Source organism: Carassius auratus, unplaced genomic scaffold (genome assembly GCF_003368295.1).
Source record: "Carassius auratus strain Wakin unplaced genomic scaffold, ASM336829v1 scaf_tig00215878, whole genome shotgun sequence".
NCBI lineage: Eukaryota > Metazoa > Chordata > Actinopteri > Cypriniformes > Cyprinidae > Carassius > Carassius auratus.
Window position 1 is genome coordinate 446,519 of NW_020528288.1, and position 18,020 is coordinate 464,538.

Sequence of the window (18,020 nt, forward strand, 5' to 3'; positions counted from 1 at the left end):
AAATGTAGATGAAGGTAAATTGGCAGGTGTTTCTGATCTGCACAGCTGCTCATCTGAGCAAAAAGTAATACGAAAACAGTTTTCATTCTATATGGCAACTGGATTTTTAAACTGAATTAGAATTTGCAGTCTGATCAATTTGGAAGTCAGTAATACATTTTCATCCATTCTTATTTGTTTAATATATTTTTTTTACTTATATTTTTGAACGCTATATTTATATGCATTTAAATATTTTTTCGTCATTCTTATGTTTTCTACTAAATCATCTTCATTAGCTTCTGACCCAGAAAAACTATAACCTGACTGTAAAAGATTTTGTTGAGCATTTAACTTCAATTTAATGTTAAAAATCTCTAATAATAAAGCTCGTGAAAGAGTGAGATCGAGGCATTTGCTAATGCTGATGATTATGAGATTACATAACTTTGTTTTAAATGTTACTTGAATGTGCTCTGTAATATAAACTGGACTGTCAAAGAGATTAAGACAATTCATCTGCTAAAAGGCCTGTAAAATGTCTAATGAATGCTTACGAACGAGCTATTTATTTATTTATTCATTCATTCACAAAAAAATAATTAAAGTTTTACTCTAAAAATTAGGTGACTGTTTTCATAATATTCCTTCAGTAATCATTAGTGATTGTTCCTTTGTGACAGAGCTCCAGCATTCCGAATGTGGGATTTCAGTAATACTAAGAAGAGTCTCTAACCTGTCATATCAGGTCAGGTGTGCTACAGTACATATGAACCCCTCTAGTGGCCATCAGTTGTTGTGCTGCAAAGATGGGCTTCTAAATATGTGCTCAAGGGTTAAGGCGTGTCATTGGATTAGGCTCTTAGTACCTGCCTTAGCTCTCCTCAATCTGAAATAAACACCCTCAGAAGGACACTGCCGTAGCTCTCTTCACTAGTGCGCTGTCTGGTCTGCTGTAACTGCTTTGCTTTATTAGGATGAAGAATGATTTGGAAATGCAGTTTTCATCAGTTCTTCTGCTAGCACATTTCTGCTTTGGTATGTATTCATCAGCATCTTTGAATATGGATGTGGCCCAGGCGATTAAACAGTCCTTTACTTCAAGGATGGGAAACGTTGATCCTGGAGGACCACTGTCCTGCAGAGTTTAGCTTCAACCTTGAAAATAAAAACCTACCTGTATCCTGAAGACCTTGATTAGCGTGTTCAGGTGTGTTTGATTAGGGTTGGAGGTAAACTCTGCAGGGACACCGGACCTCCAGGATCAACGCTCCCCACCCCTGCGTTACTTGATTGTGTTACACTGTTGACTAATGTAAATAATCTTGAAATCTACTTCTTTGGCCTTTCTGTCTCGTTTGCATCACCTTTATTTCTGATTGACAGTAGGATGTGAGCAAATAGAGACTTCCCTGAAAGAAAACGAACTCTAAATCTACATTTAAATACAAATTCATTTAATAAATGAATTTATATAGTGACATACCTTTGCTAAACCAGGAGATATTGAAGCATGTATGACGTAAGACAACTGTAATCCTAGACAAGTAGATAGAGACAGTCATTAGTATTATTACATTATGCCATGTGTGTTCAACCTTGTGACAGAAAAATGACAAATATTGTAATAGGTACCGTTGCTGAAGGCACATGATGTCTTGTCCTTAAAAGTCTGGTTATGTTACACTGTTAATTGCAGAATTTTATTGTGATATCTCATTGTTGTTTACAGCACAGGCTGACTACGCACCCTATTTCTATGATAATGGGCCTAACAGTAACAACGGTAATATGGCACTGTTAAATCTCTCAGAGGATACACCAAAAGGTACGGTAACATTTTTGTACCATCTGATTATATTAATATCACTCTGGCTAGGTGTAAACCTCATTAACATGGGGACTGCCGTTTTCCAAAGAGCTTGATGCGGGGTGGTGATTTTGCCCTTTGAGTTTGGTTGTTGATTGCGGTATTTTCAAAGGCCCAATGACCATCCAGTAGTTTAAGGTTGTTTTAGATTATTTTACATCTTCTTGAGGCCTCTAATTGAGAACCACTGCTGTAGAGGTCGTTTTGACTGGTGTGAATTATAAAAGTACAGAAATAACTACTTACTATACAAATGTATATAACAGGAACACAGATATATGTTCTTAATGGAACTGACTCAGAAGGCCAGCCAGTAAAGTATGGAATGACCTTTGAACCCGGATCCAAAGAATATTTCCGTGTTCATCCCAAATCTGGAACAGTAACTTTAATAGAGGAACTCGACAGAGAGGTAAATTTCAAAATGTTTAATCTTTTAAATGTGCTTAGAATACTACAGTGATGTTACTGTATAGCACATCTCTTTTATTTTCACAGGCACAAGATGAGATTGAAGTATTTGTCAGTATCTCAGATGGCCTTAATAAAGTAAGCATTTGATGATTTCTGAGTCTTATCCGGTTTTTGAATAGATCGTTCTAATGCTCTTTTGTGATGTCAGGTAACTGAAAAGGTTTCAGTTTTTGTCATGGACGCCAATGATGAGAGACCACAGTTTCAGAACATGCCTTCCATTTTAGATGTGCCAGAGGTCAGCAATTATGTCTCTTTTTTTAATATACTTTATTGCATCATTTAGGTTCCATAAAATATGTTTTCGAAACTACGTGGCCATCAAAAATGGTTTTGATTTGAATGTGATCTTTGTTGAAAACTGTATATGTGTGTGCACAGAACACTACATCTGGGAGTAGCATCTATAAAGTGCAGGCAGTGGACAGAGACACCGGCTCAGGAGGATCAGTCACTTACTTCCTCCAGGTAACATCTGGCATCAGGGTGAGAAATCAAATCTGAAAAATAGTTTTTCTTTTCCCTCCCTTATGCACAGGTTCATTAGAATCTCTTTTTGTTCTTAAATCCAGAGCAGTGAACCGAGCACAAAATTTTCCATTGACCACCATAGTGGCGTGCTGCGGATAAAACCAGGTGAAACCCTCGATTATGAGAAATCCCGCACACACTTCATCACTGTGGTAGCAAAGGTGAGACAACATAATTTTGTTCTACTTATTTTACCAGTTAAAGCTTCGTTTTTCATTTACATTGCACCTTTCCAACTGATCTTCATTTTAATGCATAGGCTATTATTATTTCTTGTCTCCTAATGATATAGGAAATAATGGTAACTTCTGTTTTCAGGATGGAGGTGGCATTTACAAGGGCAAGCAACAAGTGATGTCATCATCTGCCACTTTAACAATAAATGTGATTGACATTCAAGACACCCCCCCTGTGTTTGTTGGGACTCCTTACTTTGGATATGTCTATGAGGTCTCCTCGCCTGTGAGTATCCATCATAACACACTTCAGAATGATTTAACGTGTTTAACTACTCAAACCTAAATGTTAATGTATGTGTCATTTACAAATACTGTAAAACAGGAATATTGTGTATTAAAATATATTTTTTATATATATTTTTACATGTAATTTAATTTTGTTATGCAAAGCTGAATTTTAAGCAGCCATTACTCCATTTTTCTGAATTCTAAATCTATGTCTTATTATTATTTGACAAGCTTTTATTTGAAATATAAATCTTATGTAACATAAGTGTATTAACTGTCAGTTTTGATCAATTCTTGCTGAATAAAAGAAGTAGTAGAGGTTGTCCACATTACAGTTTGCTAACTTGCTAATATATTTGTGGAGCAGCACATGCAGCTTAAATCAGCTGGAAAAGACTATTCTGAACTATTGCACACATGCTGTAACAACATGATAGCTTATCCCCTACCAAATATCAAGAAAAATTACATATGTTTTCTAGAAATACATGTTACCCTATCACTTCAGGTTTTACCAAATATCAAACTATGCAAACGTTACTTCTCCTTGTCTAAGATCTCATTTTGTCTACAGGGATCTGAGATATTTACAGTTTTTGCCAAAGATGGAGACATGGATAATCCAAATCCAATCATATATTCAATAGAATCTGGTATGTATTATTGGTTTATATGAAAATGCATTTGTTTCGCACACTCTATGATGACTGGAATTAAATTACATTTTGATGTTTCAATTCCACCCAATCCAATCTCAACCTATTTATTCAGGAGCAGATGGGGTTTTTGCCATCAATAAATCCAGTGGATGTATCACTCTGAAGGTGTACCCCACAGAACTAAGGAGAGAAATCTTTAATATGAAAGTCAAGGTAAAATCTCCAGCTTCTGTTTTTATTTGGCATCAGATGTTTGGTTACTAGACATTGCTGTCCCTCTGATCTCTGACTTGAGTCAGAGCGTAAGCCAGTTTCAGGAATAAGCCAATTACTAGAATCTATCTACAGTAAAACGTGCATCCTTGTTACAAGAGTATGTCAAGCTAATTAATATAACAATGCTTTTTAAAAACTGCTGGATAGTATAAATGAATTTAGTATTATTATGTAATCAACAATGTCTTAATTTTCAGGCTTTAGAGGTCAGTCCAGAAGGAAAACTCTTGGACTTTGCAGTCACCACAGTGACTATTCGGGTAGTGGATCTGAACAACCATCCACCTACATTCTTTGGAGAAAATGGACCACAGAATGTGTTTGAGTTAACTATGTATGAGCATCCTCCAGAGGGAGAGTTCCTGAGGGGCTTGAAAATTACGGTTAATGACTCTGACCAGGTGTGTAGCATTTTTTTTTTTTCAGCAGTAGATTACAGGCTTGTCATAGATAAAATTTGTGCATGCAGATTTATAAACTTCAGAAAGAAAATCTGTCTATCTGTTCCTTGTTTTAAGAGAATTAAATAAAAGGTTGATTGAATTGCAGTTATTTGGCAGTACAGATCATCCATTATTTAAAAATCAACAAGGCGTCATTAGTTTATTGTATTAGTTTCATGAGTAGGGTTCAGTTGCAATAAACATTGTCATTTATGTTACATAAACGATATGATGGCACCCAAACAAGCAGTTGATCCCTTTTAATCTTTTGTCATATTATGCAATATTTTTAGTTATTCAGCATTTAGTCACATTGAGATGCAGAATTCATTACTCACAATTGCAGAAATGATGATGTTATCCCTGATCATCCTAACAGTCATTGTTTGCCATTCATTTAAAATAGTTTTAACTCATGCCGAGTTTTGTGTTTATATTGTATGTTTTCAGGGATCAAATGCAAAATTTCACCTCAGACTGGTGGGCCCAGGTCACATGTTGCGAGTTGTCCCTCAAACCGTCCTGAATGAAGCCCAAGTCACCGTCCTGGTAGAGGATTCTGCTGCAATGGATTTTGAGAAATCACAGTTCTTGACATTTAAGGTAAATATAATTTTGAGTAGAATAGTACATGGACAAATAGTACATGGATAAATAATGAACTGAGAAATGTGTTTTATATGCTAGGTAACACAGACATGCATATGTTTCATAAGAATTTCATAAGGTCTTCTGCATCTACAAGTACATCTTATCTCTTTTTTTTTCTTTCTTCTTCAAATGTTATGGTGGTATGAACATGAAAACATGACTTAAATGATAACTGAAGTTTACCAAAATTAAATATTTCATTTGATAGCCTGATGCACTGCAAGTCGCTTTGGATAAAAGCGTCTGCGAAATGCATTAATTATTTAATTTAATTTAATCATGTATAGGGACACAAATAAGACGAAAATGGCCTGAGAATTACCCAACACAGTTATAATACATTAAGAAGTATTAATCAGTGTTCAGTTATATGTTACCAGTAGCAGAAATGTATTATGCTTTTTGTTTCCAGCTCCTCGCTGTAGAGATTGACACCCCTGAGAGATTCAGTGCCACGGCAGACATAATCATTCATCTTCTAGACACCAATGACAATGCTCCCAAATTCTCCTCTGATTTTTACATCGCCCGGATTCCAGAAAATTCACCCGGAGGATCCAGTGTTGTGTCTGTGACAGTGAGTACAGAACACTCTAGACAATATATGCACAAAAAGCTTAAGCTTAACATGTTTGTCATCCTCTCCAGACTGTTCTCTGTTACAGAAAAAAGACCCTATTATTAATCTAAATATAACATGTGAGGGGTTGGATCAGAATCCAAAATCATGCTCAGTATGTAAGTGCCTGCTAAACAGTCTATTACGTAGTAAGCTGCCAGATGGCTATCATTTTCATTCAGTTGTGTAACACCAAAATCCCAGATTTGAGCTTTAATAGACAAAAATATCATGATGTGGTCATATCATTATAGCATTCAGGTGGCAATAACATCACATCTCTTTTTGTGTCAAAATACTGAACAAAATTATAATAGTTCTTAAATTACAGTATGATACTTTTCATGCACAAATGTCTTTTTTATTTTCATTTTCTGTAAACCATCACATTATAGTGAATGTATTTTTATCATCTATCTAAAAACAATAGGCCTTAATGGGTAAAAAGCACTATACTAACTAAGATTTAAGAAAAGGTTAGTAAATTATATAAATTATTATACATTTATATTATTTTATACATATATCAAATTTATAATCCTTTATTTAATTGACTAATCTTTTCCTAAATCTTAGTGTGGTGTGTGTGTGTGTGTGTGTGTATAAATTGATGCTGTTCTTTTTTATAATAAGAATAATAAACAACTGATACAATTATCCACCCCTTACTATAGAAAAGTATTAACAAATTTTGATTCTATAAATTGGGTATAAGAATTATCATCCCTCCAAAACAGAGAAAACATCTTTCACAAACATCTACACATCTGTCACTTTTAAAGTGTTTATAGTGTACATAATGAGTTGAATTTGTAGGGTTTATTATAGCACAATTCTTTAACACCCCCACCCCTCGGACCTCACTATTTTTTTTAAAGCCTGGCAATGGCAATGGTCAGATTAACAAATCCCACATTGCTCCTAATGTTCTGCCTTTTGGCTCAAAATGTCATCTGTTCTGTTACGTAGATGTTGGCATTACAGTTATATGTGGGAACAGATGCCAGTGGATGATGTTTGCTCTTTATTCTCTCTGCAGGCCACAGATCCTGATTCTGGTCTTTGGGGTGTGGTCAAATACTCCATCTATGGCTCAGGAGCGGATCTGTGAGTACCCTGCCCCCCTTTCATGTTTATTTCCCTTTTGTTTTCAGAGTGTGTGTGGTCTTTTGAAAGACTAGTAAGCTGTAGAGACCCTACTGATGCAACGCCAGTAGACTGGAATAAACTATATGAAAAAAAAAAAAAAACAGTCGCTTATGCAACATCATTAACGCAAAAACTAACATAAACTGTTTAGTGAGAGGGAGAACAGGAGGGATGTAAGCTCACCCCAATTCATCACACACAGCCTAAAGATACTAAAGCTAGACAGAATTCAACCTCCAATAACTTTTCATGTTGTTGTAAGACAAGCTGTAAGGACTTGCTGTACCCAAGAGGATGCCATTTTCTTTTCTTTTATTATATTCCATAGTCGCCGCACAAATAGTTAAAATAGTCTTGTCGTCTTGGTAGAGGGTTCAGTCCTCTTGCTCTTCTAGATTCCTAATTTAATAAATCCATTTCAAGCTTCCTAAACTCAGAGACAGATTCATAATCTCTGATAGTAGCATACTTCTTATTTTGTAGAGCATAAACACATAAATACAAACCATATGAATGTATAAATAAAGGTTTGTTGGCACATCAGAAATGTTAAATCTTTCTCCTGCTTTCATTGGAAAGGCTGAATGAGTGTGGGATCTTTTCTGTTTGGTTTCTGACAGAAAGACCACACAGTCTGTTAATACCAGCTTGTGTTTCATTTTATTTAACTGACCCCTCCCCCACCCTCCCACACACACATGATTGTAAAGTGCTTTGGGTGTACAACAATACACAATCAAGTGCTACATAAATGCATAATTCATATATTCATTCATTCATTCATTCTATTCATTCCAGTTTCTTTCAACCAATTTTATCTCATCTTCAGTAATTAAATAATATATAATATACTTCAGCAAATGACACCAACATTTATCTATTCAGAATCAGCAGTAGATAAATAAAACTGAATTTCTAAAGCACTGCAAACAAAGAGTTAACTGGCCCTCCATCTTGGTTAATCCACTAATGAGATTTGGGCAGGAAATAGACTGTTCTCCTGCTCATGTAACAGCCTCACTTAAAGGTGCAGCATATATTTTTGCCACCAAAAATAATTAAATATTAATGTAATAAAAATTTAACTAGACAGAAAAATTTAACTAGACAGAAATTTTAACTAGACAGATCTTCCAAAAACTTTCATTTTGACAAAAAAAGTCCAAACTATTTTTGTCTAAGCTAATATTAGTTGCCATAATTGCTGTGTTGGGCTGGTGAAACAGAGCAGTATGTACATACACTATATATTGTTTGGGGTCAGTAAAATTCTATTTTATTCATTAATTCATTAATTCACTCACTCCCTCATTCACTCATCCACATATTCACTCACTCACTCACTCAATCACTCATGCACTCACTCACTCTCATTCACTCTCACTCACTCACTTACTCACTCTCTCATTTACTTACTAATTCACTCACTCTCTCACTCAGTCACTCACTCACTCACTCATTCACTCACTCTCTCATTCACTCACTCTCTCATTTACTTACTATCTCACTCACTCTCTCACTAGCTCACTCACTCACTCACTCACTCAGTCACTCAGTCACTCACTCACTCTCTTTCACTCACTCATTCACTCACTCAGTCACTCAGTCACTCACTCACTCTCTCATTCACTCACTCACTCACTCTCTCACTCACTCACTCACTCACTCACTCACTCACTCACTCTCTCACTCACTCACTCACTCACTCACTCACTCACTTACTCACTCACTCACTCACTCACTCACCCTCTCATTTACTTACTCTCTCACTCACTCACTCATTCACTCACTCTCTCATTCACTCACTCTCATTTACTTACTCATTCACTCACTCACTCTCTCACTCACTCACTCACTCACTTTCTCACCCACTCACTCATTCACTCACTCACTCATTCACTCACCCTCTCATTTACTTACTCACTCCCTCTCTCACTCACTCACTCACTCACTCACTCACTCACTCACTCACTGACTCACGTTTTCACTCACTCATTCACTCACTCTCTCATTTACTTACTCATTCACTCACTCACTCACTCACTCACTCACTTTCTCACCCACTCACTCATTCACTCACTCACTCATTCACTCACCCTCTCATTTACTTACTCACTCCCTCTCTCACTCACTCACTCACTCACTCACGTTCTCACTCACTCATTCACTCACTCTCTCATTCACTCACCCTCTCATTTACTTACTCACTCACTCACTCTCTCACTTACTCAATCACTCACTCACGTTTTCACTCATTCACTCACTCTCTCATTCACTCACTCTCTCATTTACTCACTCATTCACTCACTCACTCTCTCACTCACTCACTTTCTCACCCACTCACTCATTCACTCACTCTCTCATTCACTCACTCTATCATTTACTTACTCACTCTCTCATTCACTGACTCACTCACTCTCTCACTCACGCAAGAATAAATTACATTTCAAAATAAATTCATATAGGAAATAGCTGTTTAAAATTACATGTTTCACAACAGTAGTTTTTACTGTACTTTTTTATCAAATAAATTCACCCTTTCAAACACAAATACAATCTTACCAACCCTAAATGTTTGAACAGTAGTGTATAAACAATTTAATTCTGTTGACAATAAGTATAAATGACAGTTTTCAAATAGATAGAGTACCAGTGACTCATTTGTATTGTGTTCTGAAAGCTTTAAATCATGTTAACATCTCCCTGAACAACAAGCTCTGTGTAATCCTGGTTTTCCCTATAGAGCTCATTTCCTGTTTCATATTTTTCCAAGGTTTCTCATTCAGCCTGATTCTGGAATCATCTACACTCAGCCCTGGGCCAGTCTGGATGCAGAGGTCAAATCCAAGTATAACTTTTATGTAAAAGCCGAAGATACTGACGGAAAATACAGCCTTGCAGAAGTCTTTGTCACCATTATGGACCTCAATGACCATTCACCAGCATTTAATGAAAACTCTCTAGAGAAGACAATGGTGATTGGGGCACCAGTGAAAATAGAGGTTAGCTATATTTGTTGTATTGCGTGTTCTGTTTGCTTTTCTAATAGAACACTTGTCAGTTGACTGTGTTTGATTATTTGTAGGCGATTGATGAAGATGCAGAAGAGCCCAATAATGTCATTGAATACTCTATCATGAAGTCTGACCCAGATGACATATTTGACATTGATGCAGACACAGGAGAAATAAAGTTGAAGCCGTACATTAAGTCAATGGACATAGTCCAGAATATCAGCAATCACAAAGACTGTACCTGGTCTGTGGTTGTTCAAGCCAAAGACAGAGGCTCACCATCCTTCAGCACCACCACGGTTGTAAAGATTGACATCACAGAAGCGGTAAGTGGGTCTTCATAAATGCTTTTTTTTCTCAGAATCCTATTAATTTCAAATATTAATGTATATAATGTATATAAGAAAATATGATTGAGAGACCTTCTCATTTATGCATTTTGACAGTCACGTAATTGCACATGAAAACCAGAAAAGATACCATATTCTAAATCTCTTAAATGCATAAAAGAAAAATACAACTGAATCATGCTGTATTGTAAGCCAACCTCTTATCAAATCTAGTGTGCGTCTTGTGTTATTCTGTGCTTTACAGATCAAATCCAGAATGATTTCATACTTCTTGAGTCTGAGAACTCGGCCCTGGACTGTTTTCGGGATTTGTTTGAGCACTGTAGTCCTCGCCATCTGTCTGACCATTTTCATATCCACCATAATTTTCTGGAAATCTGTGAAAAAGTCCCGGGTTCAGGCAAGGGGCAAGATCAGAAAGATTAATAGGAGGCACTGACCATCAGACACTTTGACACCGACACCAATACTTAGAGTTCTTCTTTATATTTTTCCGTCCTTACATGATTTTACTGTTGTTTAAAAGCAAGTAAAAAGTCTGTAAAAGAGTACACAAGCACAGTTAAAGCATTTTTCAGAATAATAGCTTTTACTTTGTTTTTATGTGGCTGCAAAACAAAATTCAGTCTACATCTTTTTCTTTTTTTTTGAGATGATAAAAATGAGGCTGCATGGTCGTAATTCTGGGTGCCTCATTCAACCCTTCTGATCTTGTCTTACTGTGCAACCAGACTCTGTTTGAACATTCAAATCCATTTAGTCTTTAACAGAATTTATAAATCACCAAATCAATTGTTATCAATCTGTTACAGCTATTGAGATGCCATGCAGTGCTTTCTAACCCATACAGTGTACTGAGTCTACGTACATTTGACTCAAGTATGCTGTGCTAAATGCTGTTGGCCTCTCTGGGAGTTAAGATATTTATTTGCCTCACTTTCACCATGTGTCTCTGACCAAACAGCAAGAAGCCTATAGTACATCATCCTTGGGTCCTATGGACTTGATTTCTTTTTGTGCTCTTTTACAGACTCAACTCAAGGGACCTTTGACGTCCTTTTTATTGAGAAGTAGGGAAAATCCCATGCAATTCCTAGGCTTGGTCAGTGGTGTAATTTTAATCATGGTTTTTGTGACAGTCTTCATCTCTACTGTTATATACATGAGAAATGTCAAGTCCAATAAGATCCTACCCTCCCATCGCATCATACGAAGGAAGCGTAAACCCCGGAGACAAGACGACTTCCAGCAACCATTCAGAGAGGAATGTTGTGGAGGTAAGTTTAGAAATGAGGATCTGGAGATCCCTACAGGAGACAATATCAACTGTAACAATAATGTCAAAGGACGTTTTCATCGAGCCCCTCCGTCGCCTCCTCACGCCCCTGTCATGCCCCCGCCATTGCCAAGTCACTATAGACAAGGTGACCGGGAGTGGACGGTACCTACAGTTTCTGCCTCAGTGGCCTCCAAGACAAAGAAAAGATCTCATAGGGGTAAAGACAATCCTGTCAACACAGCACTGGTTTCTGAACTCAAACTTAGACTGGAGCAGAAAAACATGGCAAACCGATACTGATAGAATGCATGAATATAAATACCAGTGTTCAATGGAGAGAAGATGTGTCCCTCTGCCAATTCTCTGTCATGTTTCTTCTGACAAATGAGATTTCAGGCAAGATTTAAACAAGGCCAGATCTTGAAGCTTCTAACTACAGTATCTTGTCTTATGCATGGAGAGTTTAGCTGGGATTGCTGGTTGAACCTAGTGGACTTGAGGGAAAGTGTCACTAGCCAAGACTAACACCCTGCTCATACTAGGACACTGTGTTCTGCCCTCTTCTGGATGGAAAACAATTGTTAAACATTTACTCTGGTTCTGAATTGTTTTTTTGTTTTGTTTTTTACTGTGGATAACTGGCAAGGAGTGTGAGTTTTCATTCTTCAAAATCGTGTAGTATGCACTAAATGTTTTTATTTTTTAAAAAGGGAATAGTTTATTTTTTCTTTCAAAAATATGTGTCACTGAGGCCAGTAAATATATGCATTCTAGGTCTCATATAATATCTTTTGGACCTTGAACAAACAATAACAATGCCAAATTCTAAGCATTGATTTCCTGGTTTATTTAGTAAATGATTTTGACTGATGGACCCCTAAAAATCACAAATGGTTGCAATATTATATAATGATTTGAGTAAATAGTCATCTTCCTGTCCTTCAGTAAGGAAAAGCAGTGTAACAGTTTTTATCAGTTTTTGCAATGTTTCATCAATTTAATGTACCTTGTCAGTGTTCATGCAGTTCCGTATTAAATGTCAAATAATTGTTGGAGTGATCTGTTTGTATTCATCCTTTTGTAAATAAACTGATATTTAATTCAAATGTGTTGTTTCATTGGTATGTATTTGTAGCTGTGTCTGTGATATGAAACTGCTTTGAATGTTATCTTACAGCTTTGTGTTTGTTGCATTTTCAGTGTTATGTACGACTGAGAAAAATTATATTTTACTTTAATGCTGCATTTTGTCATATGGGCTGATGGTGCCAGTAACTGCAGTTGGTGACCTTAATCTTTTTTTTTTTTTTATCTTTATTTAAAACAGATTTTAAAACCCAGATGTTATTTTAGATACTTTTTGTTTTGTTTTTAACAAAGATTTGTTTTATGAGTAATATGACTCAAACATTCCAGAAACGTACCATGTGCAGCTGTGATTTGATGTGCTTGTTCTTTTTCAGATTTGGTTACTTTATTATTTAAAAGTCAAATTATGAGTTGTCATTTTTTGGCTTTCTGTGGCAAAACTGCTGTGATGAGGAAAGTCTGTTTTCAGATACTAAAAGCAGCACTGGGGGTAAAAGCACAAATGACATGGAATTATACCCTGTAGGAAGCAAGTAGGATTACTGTGTTTTTTAGAGAGGATTACAAACTTGCAAAGTGCGCTGATGGACTAGGATAAAAGAAAAATAGAACATTCAAACCAAGATGTGTACATTCTGACTAGCTGATTTTGGAGCTCTCTGGTTAAGGTCACACAGACCTTTAAAGTGATGTAAAGTCAGAACACTCAAGTTTAACACTGAAATACATAACAAAGATCTGTTTTCTTGAAGCACTCTTCCATTACCAAAAGCATATCCATTAAAACCATTTTCAAAAAGTTTCACACATACATCTATGAGCATGGGTATAAGTATACCATATGCGGAGAACTGTGCCCTGCTTTAGGGACGTAGCGAGTCTGATGACTCATGATTGGTCACGTACTGTATGTTTTAATCCTGGTTTAGCAGCAGCACAATGGAAAAAAACTACGCGTAACTGTCAACCATGCGCAGCCTGGATTGGTGCAGAGTGGTATGCTTCAGCAGCGCTAAACCTATGGCCTGATAGTTATTGCATGCATCTTAACAAATCTCTTGAATTAAATTTAAAGCCTTCAGTTGCACTGTCCACAATCTATCATACAAAATCAACTATAAAAACACAAGTTCAGAAATATACTTTTATACATTTAATAACGGACAAATATTGCACCAATTACAATTTTTTTAAAGAAAAAAATATATAATACTTTAGGAGAAAAAAAAACATACATTTTCAAAAACAGCAATTAGAGTTACAGTATCTTCAAATTAAAATCAGTTTTAGTTTCTTTAAAGGTCATTGTATATCAGTCATTGTTTAGTGTTCATTGTCTGTATATGACATTTTCAGTGTGCTCGTCAAAAGGCTTGCTGGCTGACACCTGTGTCTATTTTAAGATAAGAATTTGGTCCACTGTTAGATTGAACTGATATTGAACAGGCATAAAAAATCCTAATCTGCTTTTTTACTCCTGTGTTCGCATTATGTGCATTAAAATAAATCTGTTACATAAAACATGCCAATGAATTTAACAATCATACAAGTATACATATAACAAGCTGACATTTTATATACAGTAGTTGAATTATGAATGTCGTCCATGTTTTGGGCACTACTAATTGTCACGAGCTGTCAAAGTGCATTTGTTCTCTTCTGATAATAATTGTAATAGAGATTCAGTGTATTAATGGTCTTTGCTTTTATTCGGTAGATTTTACCAGTTTGTTAGGAAAACCCTGTCCAGCAGCAACTGATCCATGAGCTCATGACCAAATGAGACTCTCTTCTGAAGACTGTTGCATCCAAAATAAGCATATTAACTTTACTCGGATCTCCACTCAAGCTGGATAAATGTCACAATGTAATTAAAATGGAGGCTTGTCTGAATCCTTTCATGGGTATTAATGAGTCTATAGCTGTCTTTGAGTGTGTGGTGTCAGTAAAGCTCAGCTGTTGGTCTCCGTTCATTCTTTAGTTTCTGTATCTTTTCAGCAGACCTTCGTCTGGCTTTCCGCTCTTTGCTGGACTCCTTGCAGAGGCCCTCATCACTGGCAGCTTGGAGACTGTCAAATGTGCCCTGTCTCTCATCAGATGTGTGAGAGCGTTCAGATTGTCTCCTGTTTCTCCACATCTCCGTGCAACGCTCAAAGCAGTTGAACTTGGCATCGGTGGTACAGGCATACATTCCCGCGGGCACAGCCAGCACCATGGCAAGTACAATGATGATAATATGAATGAGCTTCTCTCTCTGTTGCATTTCATTGAAATCACTGCCTGTCACAAATACAATGCACTGGCCATTCCGAGGAGCCTGGTTTTTCAGAGTGACACAGATTTCATATTTAGTGGCTGGTAGCAGGTCTGTGACAGAGTATGTGTTGATACCTGGCCCAATATATATCTGCTCCTTCTTTGGTGTGTCATATCGGCCAAAATGGATGGTGAACCAGGTTTCAGCTGGATTGTCTGTCACAGCATGCCACTCGATTGTGATGCCATAGACTGTCTGCTTGGCAATACGGATATCAATGTAAACATTTTCCTCAGCGATGGCAGCAGGGAAGCCTGGAGAATGAGACACTGAGCCTTCCGGAGACTTCACATCCAGTAAAACACTGATGGAGGAATTGCCAATGAAGTTGTTGGCTGTGCAGGTGTAAAGCCCTCGATCGGCCAGATGGAGCGAAGGAATGATCAGCTGAGACTTGATGGTGTCCTCATCCACACGGCTCTGAATCTCTGAAAACACATAATAAACCTTTTTTACCTAAGGACAATTTAACAACAACAACAACATTTTGTTTTTATTATAAAGAAATATATTTAAAATATATTGATATATAATTATTTTATCAAATAAATATACAAAATATATTAATAATTTATTTAAAAAAAAATCTATTTATAATGTATTATTACTATTAATGATGATTGTTATATTGATAATTTATAAATGTATGATATATATATGTGTGTGTGTGTGTGTGTGTGTGTGTGTGTGTGTGTTAATATTTTAATACAGTATAAAAAATATATATAAATATAAAAAAAATGTATTCATTACTACATCTCTGACATTTTCACAATAGAAGGTTGGAATTTTTGTGTATAATTTTGTTTATTAACAATACGAAAAACTATTTTGAAACACTTTTTGAGTGATTTTTAGAAACTTCAAATTTACATCTACATTTACATTTAGTCATTTAGCAGATGCTTTTATTGCAGTTTTAGAAGTCTTTTTATAATTGTATAATAAATGAAAAGAAAATAGATTAGAAAGGTAGTTCGATTTTTTTAAAGAATAGAATTAGAATAGTGAGTGATGAAGATGAGGTTTAAACATACAGTATATGTAATTTTGTAACATACAAAGTGTGTGTGTGTGTGTGTGTGTGTTTACACTTATCGCAAGTGTAATAATATCTGTGTGCACCAAGTGAGGGTTAAGCTCCTCAATTTTAAATAAAGATATCTATTTAAGTGAAGATAAACGTGTAACTATGTAAACATGTTTTACGGGAATATCTCTTACCACGAAATCCTCTTAGTATCTTAAGACCATATATCCACCGAACAGCAGGTTCAGGTCTGGCCGTGGCAAAGCATGTTAGCGTGATGTTCCGTCCTAACGGCGCGGTGATGTTGGTGTCTGGGGAGCTGACCTCAGGCTTCACACACGTCATTAGATCGACCTCATGGAAAAATTTCCCTGCCTTGAATTCGGGGCTAGAGCATGTCAAATATGAGTTCATTAGAATGAATGGTGGACTCAGAGATTTGATGAACTCAATGAAGCCTCCCAGGCGACAGTCGCATAGCCACGGGTTGTCGTGAAGCGCCAGAACAACGTTGGACGCAATAGGTCGCTCGTGCTGGTTTTCTGTGTGATAGAGAGGCCAGTTCAGGAAGACGTCTTTAGAAATGACCGAGAGTTGATTGGAGGACAGATCTAAGTAGGTCAGGCCTGGTAGAAACTTTAGCGCGTGCTCCGGGAGGGCGTCGATGCGGTTGTGCTTCAGGTCCAGGATCTTCAGGTTGGGGGTTTCCTCAAACGCTGTCCATGGTACTGATCGCAGTTTGTTACCCTGCAACCGGAGTTCCGTCAAGTTGCCCAAACCTTCCAGACTTTTGATATTTATGATGGCGATGTCATTGAAGTTCAGCCAGAGATGCTTTAGCAACTTAACATGGGAAAACGCTGCCTTTGGTAGCTCACTTAGCAGTGATTTCTCTATTCGGATTTTAGTTAAATCTCCCGGTATGTCCTCAGGAATGCCGGACAATGGCGCTTCCATACACGTGAGTGACCTAGAAAAAAAAACCCAATTGCTTTTTTTTTAAGTTGGATAACCCGTAACTTTGGATTTATTAAAAATAAAACAAAACATATTTCTCATTTCAAGCTGTCTAGCAGAGGTATTCCCTATGCTGGGCATGACAGTAATGGCAGTACTATCAGACACAATAATTCTAAATAAATAAATATAATATAAAGCATATATATTTATAAACCATTATTTATTCCTTTCTTTAACAAAAGGGGCAAAAAAGTTCCTCTAATCATACATATATTCATATTTACAGACTATAACTCACACATATATACTATAGCTAGCCTTGTTCTCAACACAACAACAAGCATCTTTGCTCAATCCCACTGCTGACGTCTGTTAATACTGTGTGCTCTGAAAAGAGCTGCAACTAACCTCCCATAACGGTCAGTCCCACAGGAGCATCCTGGAAAACACTCTGAGCTGATAGGATTTAATAAAAGAAAGAAAACAATCAAACGAAATATAATTGATGCATCCATAGTCTCCTTTAACATTATATCTGCTCCGTTTCTGCTCTTGACATGACTGCAGGTAGAGTTGACTGCAGGTAGAGTTGAGCAAAGCCTATTATCAGTAATCCTTGACATACCCCGTGAGAGACTGGTTGGAACTTAGATCTGACCTACTATTGTTGTTAATAAAAGATAATAAATGTAACACTTTATTGAAATATATATATACAAAATGTTAATAGGTAAATAGGTACTAAGCAACCTGGGACACAAAAAGTTCTGAATGGTTCAGGTGGCACAAATTTCACATGGTAAACAGAAATAATGTCACATACACAATGATGACAATGTAGGTGCATACACTGTAAAAAAAAA

The 18,020-nt window shown here is 36.6% G+C and overlaps 2 protein-coding genes across 3 annotated transcripts; one reads left to right on the plus strand and one right to left on the minus strand.

Moving 5' to 3' along the window:
• The first annotated feature begins 517 nt into the window (after positions 1-517).
• cdhr1a (cadherin-related family member 1a) lies at positions 518-12,831 on the plus strand. 2 transcript variants are annotated; one of them, XM_026261512.1, is made up of 17 exons: positions 518-1,017; positions 1,712-1,807; positions 2,116-2,261; positions 2,348-2,398; positions 2,472-2,561; positions 2,705-2,809; positions 2,896-3,015; positions 3,173-3,316; positions 3,896-3,974; positions 4,093-4,193; positions 4,454-4,657; positions 5,150-5,302; positions 5,763-5,927; positions 7,009-7,076; positions 9,892-10,120; positions 10,204-10,458; positions 11,513-12,831. In XM_026261512.1, exons 1-17 carry the CDS (start codon positions 957-959, stop codon positions 12,059-12,061), a joined length of 2,616 nt encoding a protein of 871 aa, XP_026117297.1. In that variant the 5' UTR covers positions 518-956; the 3' UTR covers positions 12,062-12,831. The 2 variants fall into 2 exon arrangements, with proteins under 2 accessions (XP_026117297.1, XP_026117298.1); XM_026261513.1 differs by having other exon boundaries at positions 519-1,017; positions 2,705-2,791.
• A 1,326-nt stretch (positions 12,832-14,157) lies between these two features.
• lrit2 (leucine-rich repeat, immunoglobulin-like and transmembrane domains 2) lies at positions 14,158-17,802 on the minus strand. Its single transcript, XM_026261565.1, has 3 exons — positions 17,566-17,802; positions 16,392-17,167; positions 14,158-15,595 (listed from the first exon to the last, which is right to left on the minus strand). Exons 1-3 carry the CDS (start codon positions 17,778-17,780, stop codon positions 14,793-14,795), a joined length of 1,794 nt encoding a protein of 597 aa, XP_026117350.1. The 5' UTR covers positions 17,781-17,802; the 3' UTR covers positions 14,158-14,792.
• Positions 17,803-18,020: the final 218 nt, after the last annotated feature.

Bases quoted from the DNA above. Each gene is read 5' to 3' on its own strand.
- cdhr1a (XM_026261512.1), top strand. From the start codon at position 957: ATGAAGAATGATTTGGAAATGCAGTTTTCATCAGTTCTTCTGCTAGCA. The intron at 5,303-5,762 runs GTAAATATAATT...TTTTGTTTCCAG, and splicing joins CACAGTTCTTGACATTTAAG to CTCCTCGCTGTAGAGATTGA. The intron at 10,121-10,203 runs GTTAGCTATATT...GATTATTTGTAG, and splicing joins GGGCACCAGTGAAAATAGAG to GCGATTGATGAAGATGCAGA.
- lrit2 (XM_026261565.1), bottom strand. From the start codon at position 17,780: ATGTCAAGGATTACTGATAATAGGCTTTGCTCAACTCTACCTGCAGTC. The intron at 17,168-17,565 runs GTTAGTTGCAGC...TTTTTTTTCTAG, and splicing joins GGGACTGACCGTTATGGGAG to GTCACTCACGTGTATGGAAG. The intron at 15,596-16,391 runs GTAAGAGATATT...ATGTGTTTTCAG, and splicing joins GATACTAAGAGGATTTCGTG to AGATTCAGAGCCGTGTGGAT.